Source organism: Microtus pennsylvanicus, chromosome 2 (genome assembly GCF_037038515.1).
Source record: "Microtus pennsylvanicus isolate mMicPen1 chromosome 2, mMicPen1.hap1, whole genome shotgun sequence".
NCBI classification, from domain to species: Eukaryota; Metazoa; Chordata; class Mammalia; order Rodentia; family Cricetidae; genus Microtus; species Microtus pennsylvanicus.
Genome location: NC_134580.1, coordinates 129,668,514 through 129,689,152, shown reverse-complemented (window position 1 = coordinate 129,689,152; position 20,639 = coordinate 129,668,514). Strand labels below are relative to the sequence as shown.

General features: G+C 44.8%; 1 protein-coding gene and 1 pseudogene across 3 annotated transcripts in view; both read left to right on the top strand.

The window, feature by feature from the left end:
* Snta1 (syntrophin alpha 1) overlaps nucleotides 1-20,639 on the top strand; it is a 32,039-nt gene that overhangs the window by 3,017 nt on the left and 8,383 nt on the right. For all 3 annotated transcript variants that reach the window (XM_075962587.1, XM_075962589.1, XM_075962588.1), the window contains exon 2: nucleotides 1,099-1,284. In XM_075962587.1, the coding sequence (XP_075818702.1) occupies nucleotides 1,099-1,284 (186 nt within the window). The remainder of the gene's footprint in view (nucleotides 1-1,098; nucleotides 1,285-20,639) is intronic.
* On the top strand, nucleotides 14,281-14,560 carry LOC142845233 (adenosine 5'-monophosphoramidase HINT1 pseudogene; annotated as a pseudogene).

Below are 20,639 nucleotides of genomic sequence, written 5' to 3'. Positions count from 1 at the left end.
TTATGAATTATAAGTACTGCTATGAAGGCTCTCTGACGCAAATCCTGTAAAAGGGTTGTGCGACCCCCAAAGGGGTTTGATCCACAGATCGAGAACCACTGGCTCAGGGTAAAGATTCTGCTGTCAAAACTGATGACCAGATTGATCTCCAGTACCCAGAGGGTGGAAGGAGAGAACCAACTCCTGCAAGTTGTCCTCTGACCCCCACATGGTACATGTGTATTTGTATACATGCATATAGACACTAAGTAAATGCATGTTAAATTCTTTAAAATGGTATTTGAGATTTTAACAATAAACTAGTCTAGTAAAATTTTCTTGTATCAGAAAAATTCACACACACACATACATATTCAAGACAAGGGCGTAGCTTTGGAGTCTTTGGAGTCTGTCCTGAAACTAGACTAGGCTGCCAGATATACTTTTGAAATTTCTAGAACTTAAGGCCTTCCTTTTCAGGGTGGATCTTGGTTAGTAAAGTCCATTTAATTAATTTCTTTATTTTTGAGATGGATTTATATATCCCAGGCTGGCCTCAAATTCCCTGCATAGCTGAGGCTGATCTGAACTCATGTCCCTCCCCCTGCCCCCCCCCTTCCCCACTTCTACTTCCCCAGTTCTGGGATAACAGGCATTCTGTACCACACCCAGTTCTGGATTCTAAAACTTGATGATTGTGGAAGAGGTGCTTTCAGGTCATAGCAACCAGTGCTTTTCCATGAACTCCATACTGTGGGAAATGCTTAAAATCCAAAACATTAAAAAAAACCCCAGTAAAACAGTGAACAAACAAAACATTTAAACAAAGGATATAGGAGTCAAACTATAGCATTATCAATTTAGAAAATTGATATGTCTTGTATGTCTCTGGGTGACTCTGCACTCAAGGCAATCCATTCCTGTCTAAGCCTCCTGAATGCTGGGATTACAGCTGCACGTCACCAAGCCTGGCTGTGTGTCTAAGTTCCCTCTCTTTATTTCTCATTATTTGCACATCTCCCCTTTCCCAGCACTGAGTCAGAAGCAATTTCGTCTTGATGAGTTTCCCATGTGTTGAAGCACCTGCCTCAGTTTCCTCCTCCTTCTGTGCCTGTGCAGGGGGCCGGGAAAACAAGATGCCTATTCTCATTTCCAAGATCTTCAAGGGACTGGCAGCAGACCAGACAGAGGCCCTCTTTGTTGGGGATGCCATTCTGTCCGTGAATGGTGAAGATCTGTCCTCTGCCACCCATGATGAAGCGGTCCAGGCCCTCAAGAAGACAGGCAAGGAGGTGGTACTGGAGGGTAAGTACCAGGGCCCAGAGCCAGGGAAGGGCTGTTTTAATTTCTTTTCTGTTTCCCCCAGGCCTCAAGTGGCTCCAGCCTGGCCTTGAGGGGTGGGGTGTGGGCACGAAAATAGAATCCGTACTTACCTGGGGTCATCCAGGGCTGCTGGAAGGAGAGAAGGCCCAGAGCTGAGAAGGTCTGGTTTGTACTTCTTGTCTCTCATTCATGAGTAGTGTGGTCTTGGACAAATCACTTCATTTCCAAAAACCTTAATTTCCTCTTAAAACGGGGCCATAACTCCTGGCTCTCCGGGTTGTGAGCAGGATTTGCCACCCGTTGAGTGGCTGAGGGAAAGGGAAGAGTGGGGACTGGATTCTTTCTAGATAAAGGGCTGCTGGAGCTTTTAACCCCAGGCTCTTTATCATCTAGGGTCCCTCAGATCCTGAGATTTGTCCACTATGTAGTGACCCATCACATCTAGCGAGGACCAGAGAGATGTTTTGAGGAGACCCTTACTTGGGTGACTCTCTCCACGAGCCGTTCACGTGAGGTCTTGAAGATGCTCAGTTTTTCTGGGTCTCAGTTTCTCCATTGTTGGATATAAGCCCCGTGATGTGCTTGTTTGTTATCTGTCTTTGACACTCTCAGGAGATTTCTGCTTTGCTCAGCCCTTTCCTCAGACTCCACTCTGTCAGTCCTGCATGCCTGCGGGGGCCTGAAGAATGTGTCTTTGGCTTCTTGCCCAGCTTGGGAACTTAGAGATGGTGGGGCTGATGCACAATGCCGTGGTCAGCAAACCTGCTGAGCTCAGGCCCAGACCTGGATCCTGCCACGTTTCCCCAAAGGGGTTTCCAAGACGCCATAGAAGTAAAGAGGCTTTGGGACCCTGGGTGACCTTTGCCATTTTCATTTTTTAAAATTTTTTTTTTCCAAGACAGGGTTTCTCTGAAGCTATGGAGCCTGTCCTGGAACTAGCTCTTGTAGACCAGGCTGGCTTGAACTCACAAAGATCTGCCTGCCTCTGCCTCCCGAGTGCTGGGATTAGAGGCGCACCCTACCACTGCCCAGCTTGGCACTTTTTTATTTTTTTTTAAGACTTACAGAATGGTTGCATTTTATTAAACTATTCTTTTTTTCTTTTTCTTTTCTTTTATTAATTATTTATTAAAGATTTTTGCCTCCTCCCCGCCACTGCCTCCCATTTCCCTCCCCCTCCCCCAATCAAGTCCCCCTCCCTTGTCAGCCCAAAGAGCAATCAGGGTTCCCTGCCCTGTGGGAAGTCCAAGGACCACCCACCTCCATCCAGGTCTAGTAAGGTGAGCATCCAAACTGCCTAGGCTCCCACAAAGCCAGTACGTGCAGTAGGATCAAAACCCTTTGCCATTGTTCTTGAGTTCTCAGTAGTCCTCATTGTCCGCTATGTTCAGCGAGTCCGGTTTTATCCCAGGCTTTTTCAGACCTAGGCCAGCTGGCCTTGGTGAGTTCCCGATAGAACATCCCCATTGTCTCAGTGTGTGGGTGCACCCCTCGCGGTCCTGAGTTCCTTGCTCGTGCTCTCTCTCCTTCTGCTCCTGATTTGGACCTTGAGATTTCTGTCTGGTGCTCCAATGTAGGTCTCTGTCTCTGTCTCCTTTCATCACCTGATGAAGGTTAATATTCAGGAGGATGCCTATATGTTTTTCTTTGGGTTCTCCTTCTTAGCTTGGCACTTTTAAAGATTTGTTTTTATCTTATGTGAATGGGCGTTTTGCCTGCCTGTATGTTTATGTACTATGTATGCGTATGTACATTGGTCATCAGTGATCCACTCTTAATCTCTGAGTTAACCAGATAGGTCCTCACTTTTGCCATTCTTGTGGCCCAAGACCTCAACTTCTGCTTAGTTTTATTTTATTTGATACTTTAGGCACATCTATAAACATCTATAACTAGTATTGATACATTTTATTTCATTGTGCACAGTAGTTTTGTTTCTCAGTCTAGTAGTATGTTAGTTCTTTTTTTTTTTTTCGAGACAGGGTTTCTCTGTGGTTTTGGAGCCTGTCCTGGAACTAGCTCTGTAGACCAGGCTGGTCTCGAACTCACAGAGATCCGCCAGTCTCTGCCTCCCAAGTGCTGGGATTAAAGGCATGCGCCACCACTGCCCGGTTTAGTACGTTAGTTCTTAAAAACTTAAGTATATCAATTATTTACATGTGTAGTATAATCAAGTCAAAGTCTGAGGCAGTGAATCCTGGCACTCTACTTTAATCTCAGCACTCAGGAAGCAGAGGCAGGAAGACCTTCATGAGTTCAAGGTCAGCCTGGTCTACAGAGGAGTTCTAGGTCAGCTACAGCTACAGAATGAGACCCTGTCTCAAGAAAGAGAGAGAGAGAGAGAGAGAGAGAGAGAGAGAGAGAGAGAGAGAAGTTGGGGTGGAGAGGTGGTTCAGCAACTAAGAGCACTTCCTCCTTTTCTAGAGGATTGTGCTTGATTCCCAGCACCCACATGTTCACAACCACCTGAAACTCCAGAAACTTCAGCTCTGGGGATCCAACACCCTCTTTTGACCTCTGGGGGTGTCAGGCATGCAAGTGGTGCACATACCTACAAACAGGCAAAATAGACATTAAAAAATAAAAAAATGAGTAAGTCTAATAAAAAGGAAAAAAAAGTCATATTCCCAGGGCTTCTTGCCTGCCAGGAAACATTCATCCAGTGAGATATATCCCTAGCCCCTATCAATTATACTTTAACAGCACAATCAGCAAATAAGATCATACATGTTACAGATATGGAGAGACTTTCCACTTCAGACATTTTATTATTTTGATATTTATAGCCAGCAATGTGACTTAAAATAATTGACATTAATTGAAACATCACATTTTATTGTATTTTTTAAAAGAAAGTGGGATTTATATTAAGCTTATGGTTTGAAGGGGTAAAGTAAAAAAAACGGCACAAAGATATGGCTGATTGTTGCTAGTGGGAGCCTGCCCCTGGGACTGCTCACATCTAGATAGATCAATTACAGCTGATGTTAAAGCTTCTTTAGTTTATGCTATTTGAAGCTTTTCGTTTTAGTTTTGGCTGTCTTGGAACTTGATATGTAGACTAGCTTGGCTCTGAACTCACAGAAATCTGCCTGCCTCTTACTTCCAAGTGCTGGGATTAAAGATATATGCACAAGCCCGGTGGTGGCAGTGGCGCACCTATAATCCCAGCACTCTGGGGGCAGAAGCAGGCTGATCTCTGTGAGTTCAAGGCCAGCCTGGTCTACAGAGAGAGTTCCAGGACAGTTAAGCCTGCGCAGAGAAACCTTGTCTCGAAAAACAAAAACAAAAAGAACAACAACCAAAAAAGACATATGCCGCTGTGCCTGGATTGCTGTTCGAAACCTTAGTTTATAGATGGCAAAAGTTTACTGGAGCCATGTTCCTAATCGTACCTTCTCATCTTTAGGACGAGAGCAATTTATCTGTAGCACGTACATCGCTCTGAGGATGAATGATTGACATTTGATGGGAGGTGGAAGCAGGAGGATCAGAACTTCAATGTTATCCTTGGCTAGGACAGTCTAGGTCTGGTAAGGTAGGGAGGGAGCGAGAGACAGCTCGGTGGTGAAGAGTACTTGTTGCCCTCCTAGAGGACCGGAGTTCAGTTCCCAGCCTCCAGGTCAGTGGTTCACAACCGCTCATAACTCCAGCTCCAGGGATCCGTACCGATAGAGACACAGTCCTAGACACACACTCACACACACACTCACACACACTTACCCACTCATACTTCTTATTAAAAGAATAGTAGCAGCTGATATAGAGGTGCATATCTTTAATCCCAGTACTTGGAGGTAAAGGTAAATCTCTATGAATTTGAGGGAAATCCTGGCACACATAGTCCAAGATCAGCAAAGTCCTACCACACAATGAGACTCAAAACAAGCAAACAAAAGTACTTGGAACATCTCCCCCTTCATTTTATGTGTTGGTTATTTGGTGTAGTTTCAAGTAGCCCAGGTTGACTTTGAACTCCTGATTCTCCTGCCTTCATCTCTTGAGTGTGGAGATTACAGACTGTACCACCATGCTTGGACTTTTTTTTTTTCTGAGACAGGGTTTTTCTTTGTAACAGCCCTAGCTGTCCTGGAACTAGGTCTTTAGACCAGGCTGGCCTTGAACTCACAGAGATCTACCTACCTCTGTTTCCCTGAGTGCTGGGATTAAAGGCAGATACCACTACTACCTGGCCTGGATTCTTTTAAAAAAAATCATATTATTTGTAGTTGGTGTATGTCTGTATGTGGGTTTGTATATATGAGCGCAGGTACCCTTGGATGCCAGAGGTGTCAGATTCCCTAGAGCTGGAGTTACCATCCCTAGGGTGCTTGGAACTGGACTTGGGTCTTCCGGAAGAGCCGTATGAGCTCTGAACTGTCAGCGCTCACTCCAGCCCTCCAGCCCCATGACTGGCTGTTTTGTTTTGTTTTTTCGAGTCAGGGTTTCTCTAACTTTTGAGCCTGTCCTGGAACTCGCTCTGTAGACCAGGCTGGCCTCGAGCTCACAGAGCTCTGCCTGTCTCTGCCTCCTGAGTGCTGAGGTTAAAGGTGTGCGCCACCACTGCCCGGCTTGTGTGCTGTATGTCTTAATCACTGTGTTCTGCTTTCCAGTTTTCCTCCTTGAATCTCATTTTCTCTCCCTCTCTTTCCCAGCTCCCTGTTGTGCTGTGGTGGTGGTGGGCGTTCTGTAACTGAACTTAGGACTCACATATACTAGGCAGGTTCTCTACCACTGAGCTCTATTTTCAGCCCTGAGGTCTGTTTTGACCTGGTCTCTTGGCCAGCTGCCTCCTGGAAGGAGGGGCGTTTCCTTCAAGGCAGCACCACAGGCTGATTGGGTGGGAGGGGTGTTGGTGGGGAACTGGGCTCAAGTCTGCGCTGCTGCAGTGATTGGAAAAGTCTTGAGGACAGAACGATGCTGGGCTGTACTTGTTCCTTGAGACTCTGAGGAGTTTGTGTGAGTTAGCCACTCAATTTTCCCTATTTGGAACCAGGGCTCTTAGGATCTTGCCGGGGCCTAGGTTCCCTGAGAACCTAGTCACTGGCCACATTGTTTGCGACTTCCCCATTCCCTAACTGACTCCTAAGGCTTCTTGGAAGAGTCATCGAAGGCTGGTCTGTCATTTGAATGTGAACTTGGCAAGGCAGCTTGATGGATATAGAATCCTCAGGAATGTCCAGTAAGGACTGGTGTCACCAGTGATCTCTAGGTGTTTCCCATAGGTAGGCCTTCTTTCCCAGGCCTGAGTTGGGGGTTCAGCTGGGCCTCAGACACCCCAGCATGCCTCCTAGAACTTTTTTTCTTCCTGCTAAGTCAGGGATTTGCACAGATCTTCTGAGCCTGTTTTTAGCCACAGGGATATGTTTGTGACTAGAGCCTGGGCGTAAGCTGGCAGCCAACACTCCTCTGTCCGCTGCTTAGAGAGGCCCATTGTGTGTGCAGATCTCATGCCAGGACTTGCTCGGGCCCTTGGAGACCAGGCCAGGGGGAAGAGGGAGGGATACCACAAGGAAAATGCCCTTCTTTCTTTTGTTCTTTTTCCAATTTGGCGGAACTTACTGACAGCGACAGTAGTGAATCTGTGATGCATTGAAAAATATTACTAAAAATATTACTCGGGCTGGAGAGAGGGCTCAGCAGTTAAGAGCTCTTGCTGCTCTTCCAGAGGTCCTCTGAGTTCAATTCCCAGCAACCACATGATGGCTCCCAACCATCTGTAATGGAATCTGATGCCCTCTTCTGTCATGCAGGGATACATGTAAGTAGAACACTCAAACATAAAATACATAAAAAGGTAAAAATCAAATACTAAGGCACAGTAAAAACTCATAAAATAAGTCTAAAGTTTTATTCGAAGGGGGGAAGGTATACATTACACAGAGATTATTTGTTTTTAAAGATATAAACAAAAAGATGATCAGGATGGAGCAAACCTGTAATCTCAGGTACTCATGAGACTGAACAAGAGGCTGTCTTGAGTTCAGGCATTCAGAGCCATCTTGTGCAACACAGTGAGACCTTATCTTTTTTTTTCTTTCTTTTTTTTTTTCTGAAACAGGGTTTCTCTGTGTAGCCCTGGCTGTCCTGGAACTCACTCTGTGGACTAACTCGCTCTGTAGACCAAGCTGGCCTTGAACTCACCGAGATCTGTCTGCTTAATGTGTGTACCATAACAGCTCAGCTGCTTCTGAATTTTTTTCCACTTTTAAAAAAAAATTTATGTGCATTGGTGTTTGGCCTGTATAAGGGTTTTGGGTACCCTGAAACTGGAGTTACAGACAGTTGTGAACTGCCACGTGGGTGCTGGGAATTGGACCCGGGTCCTCTGGAAGAACAGCCAGTGCTCTTAACCACTGAGTCATCTCTCCAGGCCTGCTTCTGAGATTTTTAATGAGAGTGACTAGAGGGGAGCCCTAAATGATGAAGGAGCCCCTTTCCTCCATAACACAAACCTTTGCTCTCAGGCCGATCTTATACTTTGACCTACTTTACTAGAGAGTTTCTCCTACTTGAAATGCATACATTTTATTTCTTAGTTTTTGCAAATAAAATGTAGAGAAATGTACAAAATGAGCGTGGGAGGAGCTGGTGAGACGGCTGGGGAGCTAAGTGTGCTTACTGCTCAGAGAACTTGAGCTCCATTCCAAGTACCCACATGGGGTGCCTCACAACTGCCCGTGAATCTAGCTCCAGGGGATCTGACACCCTCTTCTGGCCTTTCTGAGCATCTGCACACAAAGGCATACATCCATACGCAGAGACATAAATACAAATAGATTTATATTTTAAGTAAGAAAACAAAAAGAAGGGGGAAAAAAGCTAATTTTAATCCTGAGCATTCAGGAGGCCAAGGCAGGAGAACTGCTGAGTTTCAGACCAGCCTAGACTATAAGTAAGACCCTGCATCAAAAAACAAGCAAATCAACTAACCAACCAACCAACCAACCAACCAATCAAGAAATAAAAGGTACAAGTATATATTAGCACTTAAATAAATGTTCATGATCAAAGCCTAGAATAACAGGAATTGCTATTATTTTTAACTATGTATATGTGCATATATATGCATGTGAGAGTATGTGCCTTTGAGGGCCAGAAGAGGGTGGCCCCCTCTTCTGTAGCTATAGTCAACATTGTGAGCCTGGTGTGGGTGCTCGAAACTGAATTGCAGCCATCTGCAAGAGCAGTGAGCTTTCCTTACTGTTGAGCCATCTCTCCAGCTCTGAGAATAAGTAACGATTCTTAAATCCTGCAGCTAAGAAGATTCTGACTCTAGTTGAACTGATTTCTCTCTGGTTATAGAGAGAAATATTGCCTCAGTCTTGGATGATACTCCCTGTCATGCTTCTCCCCCCCCCAAGATTAAAGAATAATGCATGTAGGCTGGTTAGTGGTGGCAAAAGTTTATAATCCCAGCATGAGGTGGGGTGGGGGGGTAGCCTGTCACAACAGGCAGATCTCTGAGTTCGAGACTAGCTTGGTCTACAGAGCAAGTTCCAGGACAGCCAAGGCCATACAGAGAACCCTTGTCTTAAACCCTCCCTGAAACAAACAAACAAAAAAAACAAACAAGCAGTATGTAAAGCTAAGGTGATAGTGCATTTCAAGCATCTAGTATAGAAGCCCCTCCTCCAATCCTAGTGCTGGGAATCAAACCCAGGGCCACAGGGCCAGGGATACACAGAGAAACTGTATCTCAAAAACAAACCACAACAAAACCCAGGGTCCCATGTATGACTGGCAAGTACTGTACCACTGAACTGTTCCTCCAATCTAGAAACTCTCTGAGAGCAGATGCTATTGTATACTTCTGAGCCCTGCTGCCCCTCCCTCTAGGGCTGGCACTCAGCTCTGTGCATCTTGGTTCTTGAGAGTGTTTGGAGATTGACCAGTAGGCTATGCCTCTGACCTTTTTTTACTTTCCTGAAATGTTCATGATTGCAGTTGTCATTTCTAAATCTGAATAAGGTCTCCAGGCTCATTCTGGCTTGTGAAATTTGAGTTTTTCTGTTATGGGTCCTTGGAGCTCTGAAGTCAGCCAACCCTGTCTCTTCCTCTGGGAGACAGACACTGCTATGCATCCCATGTGATTTTTTTTTAAAGATTTATTTATTATACATACAATGTTCTGCCAGTATGTATGCCTACATGCCTGAAGAAGGCACCACATCTTATTATAGATGGTTGTGAGCCACCATGTGGTTGCTGGGAACTGAACTCAGGACCTCTGGAATTGCAGCCAGAGCTCTTAACCTCTGAGCCACCTCTCCAGCCCCCCCCCCCCATGTGATTTTTAACAGTTTTAAAGTGGATGTAGTTAATTTGGGGTTATTTATTCAGTTGAGCTGAGTGTTCTGTGCCCCTTAGGTGCCAGAGAGACTTCTGTGCTTGGAACAGACATAAATGGAACCCCTGTCTGGGTCTCCCATGAATGCAAAGACCTGTTATTCTGACCATTGTTCTCAAGGAGACATTTTTTTGGCTGCACACACATAGCTTTGGATCATGTGACTCCCCACAGACAAAACCTGGCCTAATCCAACCCTGGCCTGATCTGCAGAACTCAAATGAAATGCTTGTGGCTCTTGCCAGTGAGATGATGGCTCAGCAGGTAGAGGCACTCGCTGCCAAGCCTGATGACTTGTGTTCAGTCTCCAGAGTCCACAGTTGGAGGGAGAGAACTGACTCCTGCAAGTTGTCCTCTGACCTCTGTACATGTGTGTTTCTTACACACAATAATTAAATTTAATGAAAATAATTAGGGCTGGGAAGTAGTGCAGTGGCAGTGTTACTTCCCAACACCACTATCTCCCCACAAGCAAACCGAGAAACTACTAGGTCTTTAGATGCTTGCATAAGGTCACACTTGCCTGATCTAATGGTGCATTTCAGGCAAGCCAGGGCTATGGAATGAGATTCTTTTGACAAAAGAAGAAGAAGGAGAAGGGAGAAAGAGGAAAGAGAAAGAGAAGGAGGAAGAGGAGAAGGAAATTTGAGCCCAGATCTCTCAGAAGTGATTTTTTTTTTGCTTTTGTTTTTGTTCCTATTTTTATACAAAGAATTTCTCTGTGTAATAGCCTTGGCTGTCTCCTGGAATTCACTCTGTAGATCAAGCTGGCTTTGAACTCACAGAGATCCTCCTGCCTCTGCCTGCCCAGTGTTGGGATAAAGGCATGTGTCACCACTGCCTTTCTAGAAGTGATGTTTTTAAATATCTCTACTGCAAGTCATGTGGCTCTCTAAGGTCTAGTGCACAAAATTATTTGCCAAAGAATTTTAATCTTTCACTGACTAGGTAAAGTTAGGTATCTCGTTGCTGTGATGGATAACTTGTCAGTTAGTTTAACTTGTCAGTCAGTTTAAGGAAGGGTGTGTACAGTTCATCACGGCAGAGAGGTGGCAGGCCCATCATGCAGCTTTACCTGCTGAACCATCTATCTCCAAGGCCCCAGTGGTATATTTTGAAAACTAAAGTTGGTGTTTTAAAAATTAAAAAAACAGCGTATATTCTGCAGAATGAAACAACAGGGAATTAAGAAGGTCATTCATAGTCAGGGCTGAGATATGACTCAATAGTGGAGAACTTGCCCAGATACAATAGGACCTTGCGAGGTGGAGGCAGGAAGAGGAGTTCAAGGCTATGTTTCAACAACAATAAGAACTAAAAATCCAAACAAAACACCCACTGTACAGTGATAACCTCTGTTGATAGTTTTACATCAGAGAACTTTATATGCTTGTGCTTGTAAGTTAAAGACTTATAACCTTTTGAGATGGGTCTTGTTATGCAGTCCTGGTTATCCCTGTGTAAACCATACTTGGCTAGTCTAAGCAATCCTCCTGCCCCAGTCTCCCAAGTGTCACTATATCTGACTTATTTATTTTATTTTTTACAGTGCCAGGTATCTTGTGACATCTAGGTCATATGCTATGCAGTAGGAATAGCTCAGAACGTTGCTTCTGAGAGATCTGAGCTTAAAATTTATGTTCATTTTTATCTATCTATCTATCTATCTATCTATCTATCTATCTATCTATCTATCATCTATCTTTTTCTTTTTGAGGAAGTCTCACTCTGTAGCCCTGGCTTACCTGGATCTCATTGTGTAGACTAGGCAGGCGTGACCTTAGGTAAGTAGCCTCACCTGAGTTTCAGTGTTCTCATTTGTCCGAGGGTATTAACCATGTGCCTCTCTCAAGGGGTGGTATTGAGGAGCCAGTGAAATGACCCAGGGAAGGCACTTAACACAGTGCCTAGCATGCTTTGGTATCTTGTACCTAGGGACTTGCCCATGTTAAACAAATGTGCTAATCCTTCTTTTCTTAATTAAAATTTTAATTATATAACATGTGTGGTTACGGGTATGCACCCATTGAGGCCAGGGCATTGAATCCTGGAGCTAGAGTTATTGGCAGTTGTGAGCTTCTGATTTCTGGGAGTTAAACTCAGGTCCTCTTGCAAAATAGTACACGTCCTTAACTACTAAGCCCAGTTTCTTAATTTTTAAGTCACACCCTGCTTATTTTGTATGTTAATGTGTGTATGATGTTTATGCATTTGTATCACCATGCGTATGTAGAGAGCAGAGGACAACTCGTGGGAGTCCGTTTCCTCCTTCCAGCTTGTGGATCCAAGGGATTTACTCAGATACTGGGCTCGACAGCAAACACGTTTTCCTGCTGAGCCTTCTCGTGGGCCCTCAGTCATGTTTGTGCTTGTGTAGCCTCCTTGGCATGATTCCAGGCAGTTTCCACCATGCTTACTTAGCTCATTCATCCTTCTAGCAAGTATTTTCTGCTTCCTTCTGGTCCAGGGCTGGGTGCAAATATCAGGGCACAGAATGATGTCTGCCAGTTAGGGAGCTCACATCTTGTTCTGTGCTGTTGGTGTTCATCACGGACATGCACATTGTCCATAGGGTCTTGTGTCCTAGATAACCCTGATATGACTCTTTCATGAACCTGTGAATACATATTTGGAGTATGGTTCCTGGGGGGACTATTAGAATAAAGGCTTCATTTGCCTGTAGAATCTCACTCAATGCTACTTCCATTCCACATCTGTAGTACAGGTGGAGTAAAATGAGATTTTATTTTCCAAGGTGTAGTAGTGTGGGGTCTCTGCTGGTTAGTCAGCATGCAGGGGTCCAGAAACTATTTTTTTGTTCAGCTTTGTGAAGTCAGTAGGTCCTTAAAGGTTGCCCCTCACAGGCATTGAAATCCTAAGCCTTCTCTTTTCCATCAGCTTTAGGGAAGGGACTGAATCCTCACAGTGCCTTGTTGAGAGAATTAGCATCAGAGTCCATTGAATAGGAAAAGTGACACGCTCAGAGAGATACCAAGGCTAGAGACCAAGGGACAGGGTTTGGACTCAGACACTTTTCTGGGTATTACCACTATTCCCATTTCCCTCACTCTGTCAGGCGGAGACCAGCGGCAGAAGTGTTACCACGCCTTTATTGAAGACCTATTCTTTTTTTTTTAAGATTTATTTATTTATTATGTATACAACATTCTGCCTCAATGTATTCCCGCACGCCAGAGGAGGGCGCCAGATCTCAGTACAGATGGTTGTGAGCCACCACGTGGTTGCTGGGAACCGAACTCAGGACCTCCGGAAGAGCAGCCAGCGCTCCCAACCTCTGAGCCATCTCTCCAGCCCCTTGAAGACCTATTCTATGGCAGACAGGCAAACAGTGGCTTCACCGTCCTACAAGACAGATGCCATGTTTAAGATGAGGACCTAAGGGCTGAAGAGATGGGTCTAATGGCAAAAGTATTTGCTGCTAGGCCCAGAGATTGGGGACCCACCTGGTGGATGGGGAGAACCAACTCCCACACATTATCCTCTGACTTCCACGTATGCACGATGCATACACGGTGTGCATATGTGTACACTAAATAAAAATAAAATAAAAAATTAGGGTAAAAAGTAGGGGTCGGAGAGATGTCATCCCACTTAAGAGTGTGTACTACAAACCAGACAGTAGTCTACTTTAATCTCAGTACTCAGAAGCAGGCAGATCTCTGAATTCTGAGCTCTTGTAGAAGACCTGAAATTAGTTCTCAGCACCCACACTGGCAGTTTACACTGCTTACAACTCCAGCTCTAAAGGGATCCAGTGCCCTTAGCCTCTGAGGGCGTCATATTTAGGTGCACATACCCCCACCCCATTCATAAAAGTAATAAAAGTAAGCCTGGTCTACAGAGCGAGTTCCAGGACAGGCTCCAAAGCCACATAGAGAAACCCTGCCTCAAATCCTCCCCCCAAAGTAATAAAAATAAAAATCATTTAAAGTTAAAAAAGTTATGTGTGTGTTTTGCTTGCATATCTGTAAGTGCATTTTCATGGCCACCAAAAGAGTCCAGAAGAGGGTGTGAGATTCCCTGCAGGTAGACTTAAGGTTGTGAGCTGCCAAGTGGGTGCCGGGAACTGAACTTGGGTCCTCTTCAAGAGTAACAGATGCTCTTAACCACTGAGACATCTCTCCAGTCTTAATAAAAGTAAAAATTTTATTAGGGCCCAATGTGGTGGTGCACACCTTTAATCCTAGCTCTTGGGAGTCAGAGGCAGGCAGATTGAATTCCAGTCTAGCCTGGTCTACAGAGTGAGTTCCAGGACAGCCAGGGTTACACATAGAGTTCCTGTCTAAAAAGAACCCCCAAAATAAAATAAAATAAAATAAAAATTCTATGTTTTGAAAATTTTATTCACATGTGTTCTTTGCCTACTCTTCAACCCCTATAAATTATTTTTAAAATGAGGAACTAACTGGGCATGGTAGCATATGCCTGGACCCTCAGCACTTGGGCCACTATGAACATGTGCTAACGAGGCCCTGCCTTAAAGACCAGAAAAGAGCTAGGCGAATGGTTGTGCACACCAGCACGTGAGAGGTAGAGACCAGAGGATCAAGAGTTCAAGGTTGCTCTCTTCAGTGGCCACTACTCAGGAAGGACATCGAGGGGCCCTGATGGCTGACGAGATTGCCAATACTCAAGTGGCCCAACCTGACGGCAACACAATTTTCAGCAAGATCACGGCAAAGAAATCCCTGCCAAGATCATCTTTTCATTCATGACATTTCTCCTCAAGCACCAACACATTTGCTGGTGATACCCAAGAAGCTTCTAGCCCAGATTTCTGGAGCAGGAGGTAATGATAAAAGTCTTCTAGGAAATTTAAGAACCGTTGGCAGGAAACATGCTGTGGAATCTGGGCCTAAACTGGGGTTGTTGGATTGTGGTGAATGAAGGTGCAGATGGGTAACAGTCTGTCTGTCATATTCATGTTCGTATTCATGTTCGTATTCATGTCATATTCATGTTCGTATTCATGTCATATTCATGTTTGTATTCATGTCATGTTCATGTTCGTATTCATGTCATGTTCATGTTCATATTCATGTTCGTATTCATGTCATATTCATGTTAGTATTCGTGTCATATTCATGTTAGTATTCATGTTCGTATTCGTGTCATATTCATGTCATGTTCATGTTCGTATTCATGTCATATTCATGCTCGTATTCATGTCATGTTCATGTTGATGGGATCGGCAGATGATCTGACCTCCTGGGTAAACATGTTAGGGACAATTTCCCCTTTCTAGGTAGTGAGTCAGTTGGCAAGCTCAAATATGTTAAATGCCACACATCATTTTGCCTGTTTATGGAGAAACTGAAAACTGAAGAGATCATTTAAAATTCTGTGCCTAATGAAATAACACTGTTGCAAAAAAGAAAAAAAAAAGGAGTTCAAGGTCATCCTCGACCACGCCCGAGTCACAAAAGGAGAAAGGAAAGAGACAAAGAAAGTAGGAAATGAAGAAAGATAGGCCCAGGAACAAACAAACAAAAATAGGACATCAAGGCTCAGAGTGGTTATGTCATAAAACGAGGACATTAAACCAAGCCACCAGACACCACATTTATGTTCTTGTTCCAGTCCCACAAGTTCCAAGCCTTTCGATACCCATTCCTTTGACAAATGTCCCTCCCTTCTCATACTCCTCCTTTCTTCCTCCCTTTCTTCTTTTCTTCCCCCAGGCTCTTACCCGTGCTAGGCAAGCATTTTACTGAAGAGGGATGCCTTCAGTCATGTCATCGAACACATTTCTTTGTTTTTGTTCAGTTCTAGGCATTTACATGTAGTCTAAGTATTTATTTTCAGACATTTATTTTTACTCTATGTATATGAGTGTTTTGTTTGTATGTATGTTTGTATGTATGTATGTATGTATGTATACTACGTGTGTGCCTGGCACCCTTAGAAGGTGGGGCAGTCCTAGGAACTGGAGTTAAGGACAGTTGTGAGCCACCATGTGGGTGTTGGGAACCAAGCCTGGGTCTTTAACCAAAACAGCAAATGCTCTTAACCACTGAACCTATCTCTCCAGCCCCTACATGGTTTTGTTTTTTGGTTTTTCGAAACAGGGTTTCTCTGTGTATCCCTGGCTGTCCTAGAACTCACTCTGAAGACCAGGTTGTCCTCAGAGATCCCCCTGGGTCTGCCTCCTGAGTGTTGGGATTTAAGGTATGAGCCACCACTGCCTGGCCTGCATGCTTCTTGATCTTGCTCTTCATGCCTCAGCCACCAGTGCCGGGACAGCGGTCATGCATTAGCACACTTGGTTTGTGTTTTTATCCTGCTACCTAGTGTAGGTCAAGAGCTGTAGGAGAAGCTGGTGTGCCCTGGCAGGTGAGATGGGGTCCTCTGTTCACACTATTAACATCTGGGTTAGGGTAGAGAGGCTTTAGATTAGTAAAAGGATGAGTCCAAGGTATAATTTCAACAGGGGAAGTAACCGCCCACTCTGAACAGACAGGGAACAGGTTAAGCCCAGCCAACAGATTTCCCAAGGTTCCAGGCCAGGACATTTAGTCACAGGCACTTACTGAGCCCTGGGATGCATTCTGAACATTTTTGCATTGAGCCAAAACAAATGTGACTCCTCTCAGCAAGGCACACGAGACCCTGTGTTCTCCAATTGAACTGGCAGGGGTATGGCCTTGCTTCGTTGCAGAATCTAGTGGAATGCCTCCAGTAGGATCTCTTCCTATGTCCTGGGGCCAGGGCTCACCTCTGCTTTTCCTCTGGTTTCCTTCATTAGCCTCAGCTTCCTGTGTGAGCTTTACTAGGCTGCTTGGCCAGAGACTTGGCTGGGGAGAATGTGGACTCTGGCTGGACCTATCCTTGTAGATTCCATGATCCTGGCCACCAGCCATGGCCGTGTCCTCAGTGCTGGAGGCCATAGTCTGGAGGCAGTCCCACCCTATCTGCTCAAATGAGTCAGGCAGAAGTCAGAGTGGCGAGGCTATTTATGGCCAAACTCTGGGGCCCCCAGGTTTCCACCCTCATTCAGGGAGAGGCCACTTGGTCTGTGAAATCCAAGCCCTGTTTCTGGCACCAGCTGGAACACTCCTCATTTATAGTACGTTCCTATGGCAATGGAGAAAGGTGACCTGGTTCTGGGACAGCCGGGCGCACAGTGACTCTTACCAGTTTCTTTGGCTTCAGAATTGACGAACGTTCATTTGCTGAGCATGTAGCATATGAGAAGCCTGTTGGATCCTGAGGACATAGATGAGTCACATGAAGTTCTTGCCTTTACAGTGTTCTCTCCGGGACAGGGGCGGGGGAGACAGGGACAACGACACTGACCTCAGGGGACCGGAGGTGGGTTCCCAGCATCCACATAAGGCTGCTTGCTACCACCTGTAGCTTCAGCTGTGTGGGATCCAACACCTCCGGCCGCCACAGGCACCTGTTACACAGGTGCAAGGGAGCCGTGTTTTTCTGCTTGCCCCTCTCTCCTTGCTTTGTGTTTTGTGACATAAGGAATGATCGACTTGAGTTATGGCAGCCCTCCTGTGGCTGTGAGGGTGAGGCCAAGAGAAAGACCCAGACTCTAGTGTCACACCTGTCCCATGAACTAAAGCTGAATTACCTTCCTTAGCATTCTTTTCCTTTCAGTCATTTGAGACAGAGCCTAATTCTGTAGCCCAGGGTAGCCTAGAACTCTTGGTAATCCAACTGCCTTAGAATCTCCCAAGGTCTGGGATTATAGGTGTGAGCCACATTGCTGCCTCATGATTTCTAGCTGTCTGTCTGTCTCCTTCTAGTAGATTGATCTGAGACTCCCTATGTAGTTAAGGATGACTCTGAATTCCTCATGCCTGGTCATGTTCAAACTCTTTTTCTTTCTCTCTTCTTTTCTTCCTTCCCTCCCTCCTTCACCCCATCCCTCCATCCCTCTCTCCCACCCTCCCTTTTCTTTCTTTGATATAGGGTTTCTCTGTAACAGTCCTGGAACTCACTCTGTACACCAGGCTGGCCTCGAACTCACAGAGATTCGCTTGCCTCTGCCTTGAGTGCTGGGATTAAAGGCATGTGCCACCACTGCCAGGCTTTGTTTCTATTTCTTTTGAGAGTGGACTCAAGTGTTTTCGGGTATTGAATTTGCTTTTTTTAAATTCTTTTTTATTGTTTTATTTTTTTATTGATTTTTATTGAGCTCTACATTTTTCTCTGCTCCCCTCCCTGCCTCTCCCTTTCCCCCTTCAACCCTCCCTCAAGGTCCCCATGCTCCCAATTTACTCAGGAGATCTTGTTTTTTCTACTTTCTACTTCCCATGTAGATTAGATCTATGTAAGTCTCTCTTAGTGTCCGCATTGTTGTCTAAGTTCTCTGGGATTGTGGTTTGTAGGCTGGCTTTCTTTGCTTTATGTTTAAAAACCACCTATGAGTGAGTACATGTGATAATTGTCTTTCTGTGTCTGGGTTATCTCACTCAAAATAATGTTTTCTAGCTCCATCCATTTTCCTGCAAAATTCAAGCTGTCGTTACTTTTTTTTCTGCTATGTAGTGCTCCATTGTGTAAATGTACCACACTTTCCTTATCCATTCTTCGGTGGAGGTTGTTTCCAGGTTCTGGCTATGACAAACAAAGCTGCTATGAACATAGTTGAGCATATGTCCTTGTGGTACCAGACCCCATTACAGATGGTTGTGAGCCACCATGTGGTTGCCGGGAATTGAACTCAGGACCTTTGGAAGAGCAGGCAATGCTCTTAACCGCTGAGCCATCTCTCCAGCCCCCAGTTCAATAATTTTTAAAATAATGTATTTAACTTTATTTTATTTGCATTGGTGTGAAGGTGTCAGATCTCCTGGTACTGGAGTTACAGACAGTTGTGAGCTCTGCAGAGATGGCTCAGTGTTAAGAGCACTGCTGCTCACGTAGAGGGGCCGGGTTTGGCTCCCAGCACTGACATCTGGTGGACCCCAGTGGCCCGTAGCACCAGCTCCAGGTAATCTGAGGCCCTATTTTGGTGTCTGCTGGTTCGTGCTAGTCTTATTCCATGTGCTCACTGCAGTGTGAGCCAGTGGTGGTTCTGCTGTATAGAGCGACACATTTCCATCGTCACCAAAGGCCCTTTCAGTGATGCTGGGCGGATCTGCCAGGGTCCCTGGTCACATGTGCTGGTTAAGATGCTAGCTGGCCCTGTCAGAAATAAACCCATGATCCATGGTGCCTTAGAGATAATAAAAGTAAGCCAGGTAGTGGTGGTGGTATACTTCTTTAATCCTGCAGAGGCAGGAGGATCTCTGAGTTCAAGGCCAGCCTGGTCTACAGAGTGGGTTCCAGGTCAACACAGAGAAATCTTATCTTGAAAAACCAAAATCAAAACTGGAAAAAAAAAAGGATAAAGTTAGCTGGACATGATCACACATGCCTACAATCCTAGTGTTTGGGAGGCCAGTATGAGACTCTATTTCAAAAAGACCAACAGCAGGGCTGGAGAGATGGCTCAGTGGTTAAGAGCATTTGCTGTTCTTGCAGAGGACCTGACATGGTGCTCACGGTGCCCTCCTCGGACCTCTGAGGACACCAGGCATACATGTGGGGTACAGACACACATTTGAGCAAAACTTTCTTACACATAAAATAAAATAAATAAATCTAAAAAGAAAATTAAAAGAAGGCCAAACAGTGTAATAGAAGTTTTTCTCTTTTTTCTTTCCTTTTCTTCTCCCTTCCTTCTTTTCTTCCTTTCCTTTTTTTCTTCTCTCTGTCCTGTTTTTCATTCTTTCTGTTTTTTTATTTTATCCTATTTTATATTTATTTACTTATTTTTTTTTTCAAGACAGCGTTTCTCTGTGTAGTTTTGGTTGTCCTGGAACTTGCTCTGGCCTTTAACTCGCAGAGGATCTGCCTTTCTCTGCCTCTGGAGTGCTGGGAGCAAAGGTGTATACTACCTCTGCCCATCTTCTATTTTATTTTTTAACGGAGTATATTACTCTATAGCTTAGGCTGGCCTGGAATACTCTATAGCAGTGGTTCTCAACCTGTGGGTCTCATCCACCACTGGGTCAGATATCCTGCATATCAGATATTTGCATTACAATTCATAACAGTAACAAAATTAAGGTTGTGAAGTAGCAATGAAATAATTTTATGGTTAGGGGGGTCACTGCATCATGAGGAACCGTATTAAAGGGTTGCAGCATTAGGAAGTTGAGAATCACTGCTCTGTAGCGTCCAGTTCTTGGCAGTCCTCCTGCCCAGCTGCCTGAGTTCTGGGATTACAGGTGTGAACAGCACACAGCTCTGTCTCCACTTCTCATCTCTTCTACTGCTTCCTTCTTTTTTTGTGGTACCAAGGACTGAACTCAGGGATTTGAATATGCAAGACAAGAATTCTGCTGGAATCACCCCCTCTGTAAACTCTCCCACTCTCTCCCTCCCTCTCTCTTTGGTGCTAGAGATGGAACCTTGTGCCCGTGTATGCTCGCCAAGAAATCTACCACAGGGCTATCTTCCCAGCCTGATTCTATTTTTTTTTCAACACAGGGTTTCTTTAGAGGTGTGAACAACCACCGCCTGGTGATTTTGCGGGTTCTTTTTTTTTTTTTTTGTGAGATGGGATTGTGTGGCCCAGGCTAGTCTCAAACCCCTGATTTTCCTTTTTTTGACCTTTTAAATGCTTGGTTTACAGTCAAGTGCTACACATCTGTCTTATTTATTTAGGTTTTTTAAAAGACAGTGTTCCTCTGTGCCCTGGAATTTTTTCTGTAGACCATGCTTGTCCTTGAACTGGGATTATTGAGGTGGGGGGTCTAGCTAAATCACCCAGACTGGCCTCAACTCATGACACTTCTGCCTCAGCCTCTGCATAGCTAGGATTAAAGGCAGCTGATGTCACCATGCCTGGAAGATGTTTTGTTTTGAAAACATTATTCTTAAAAATTTTAAATATTTATGTGTGTGTGTTTACCTGTGCTTGATAGCCCAAATGTTTTGTTTAGGTAAAGGTTGCAAGTCTGAT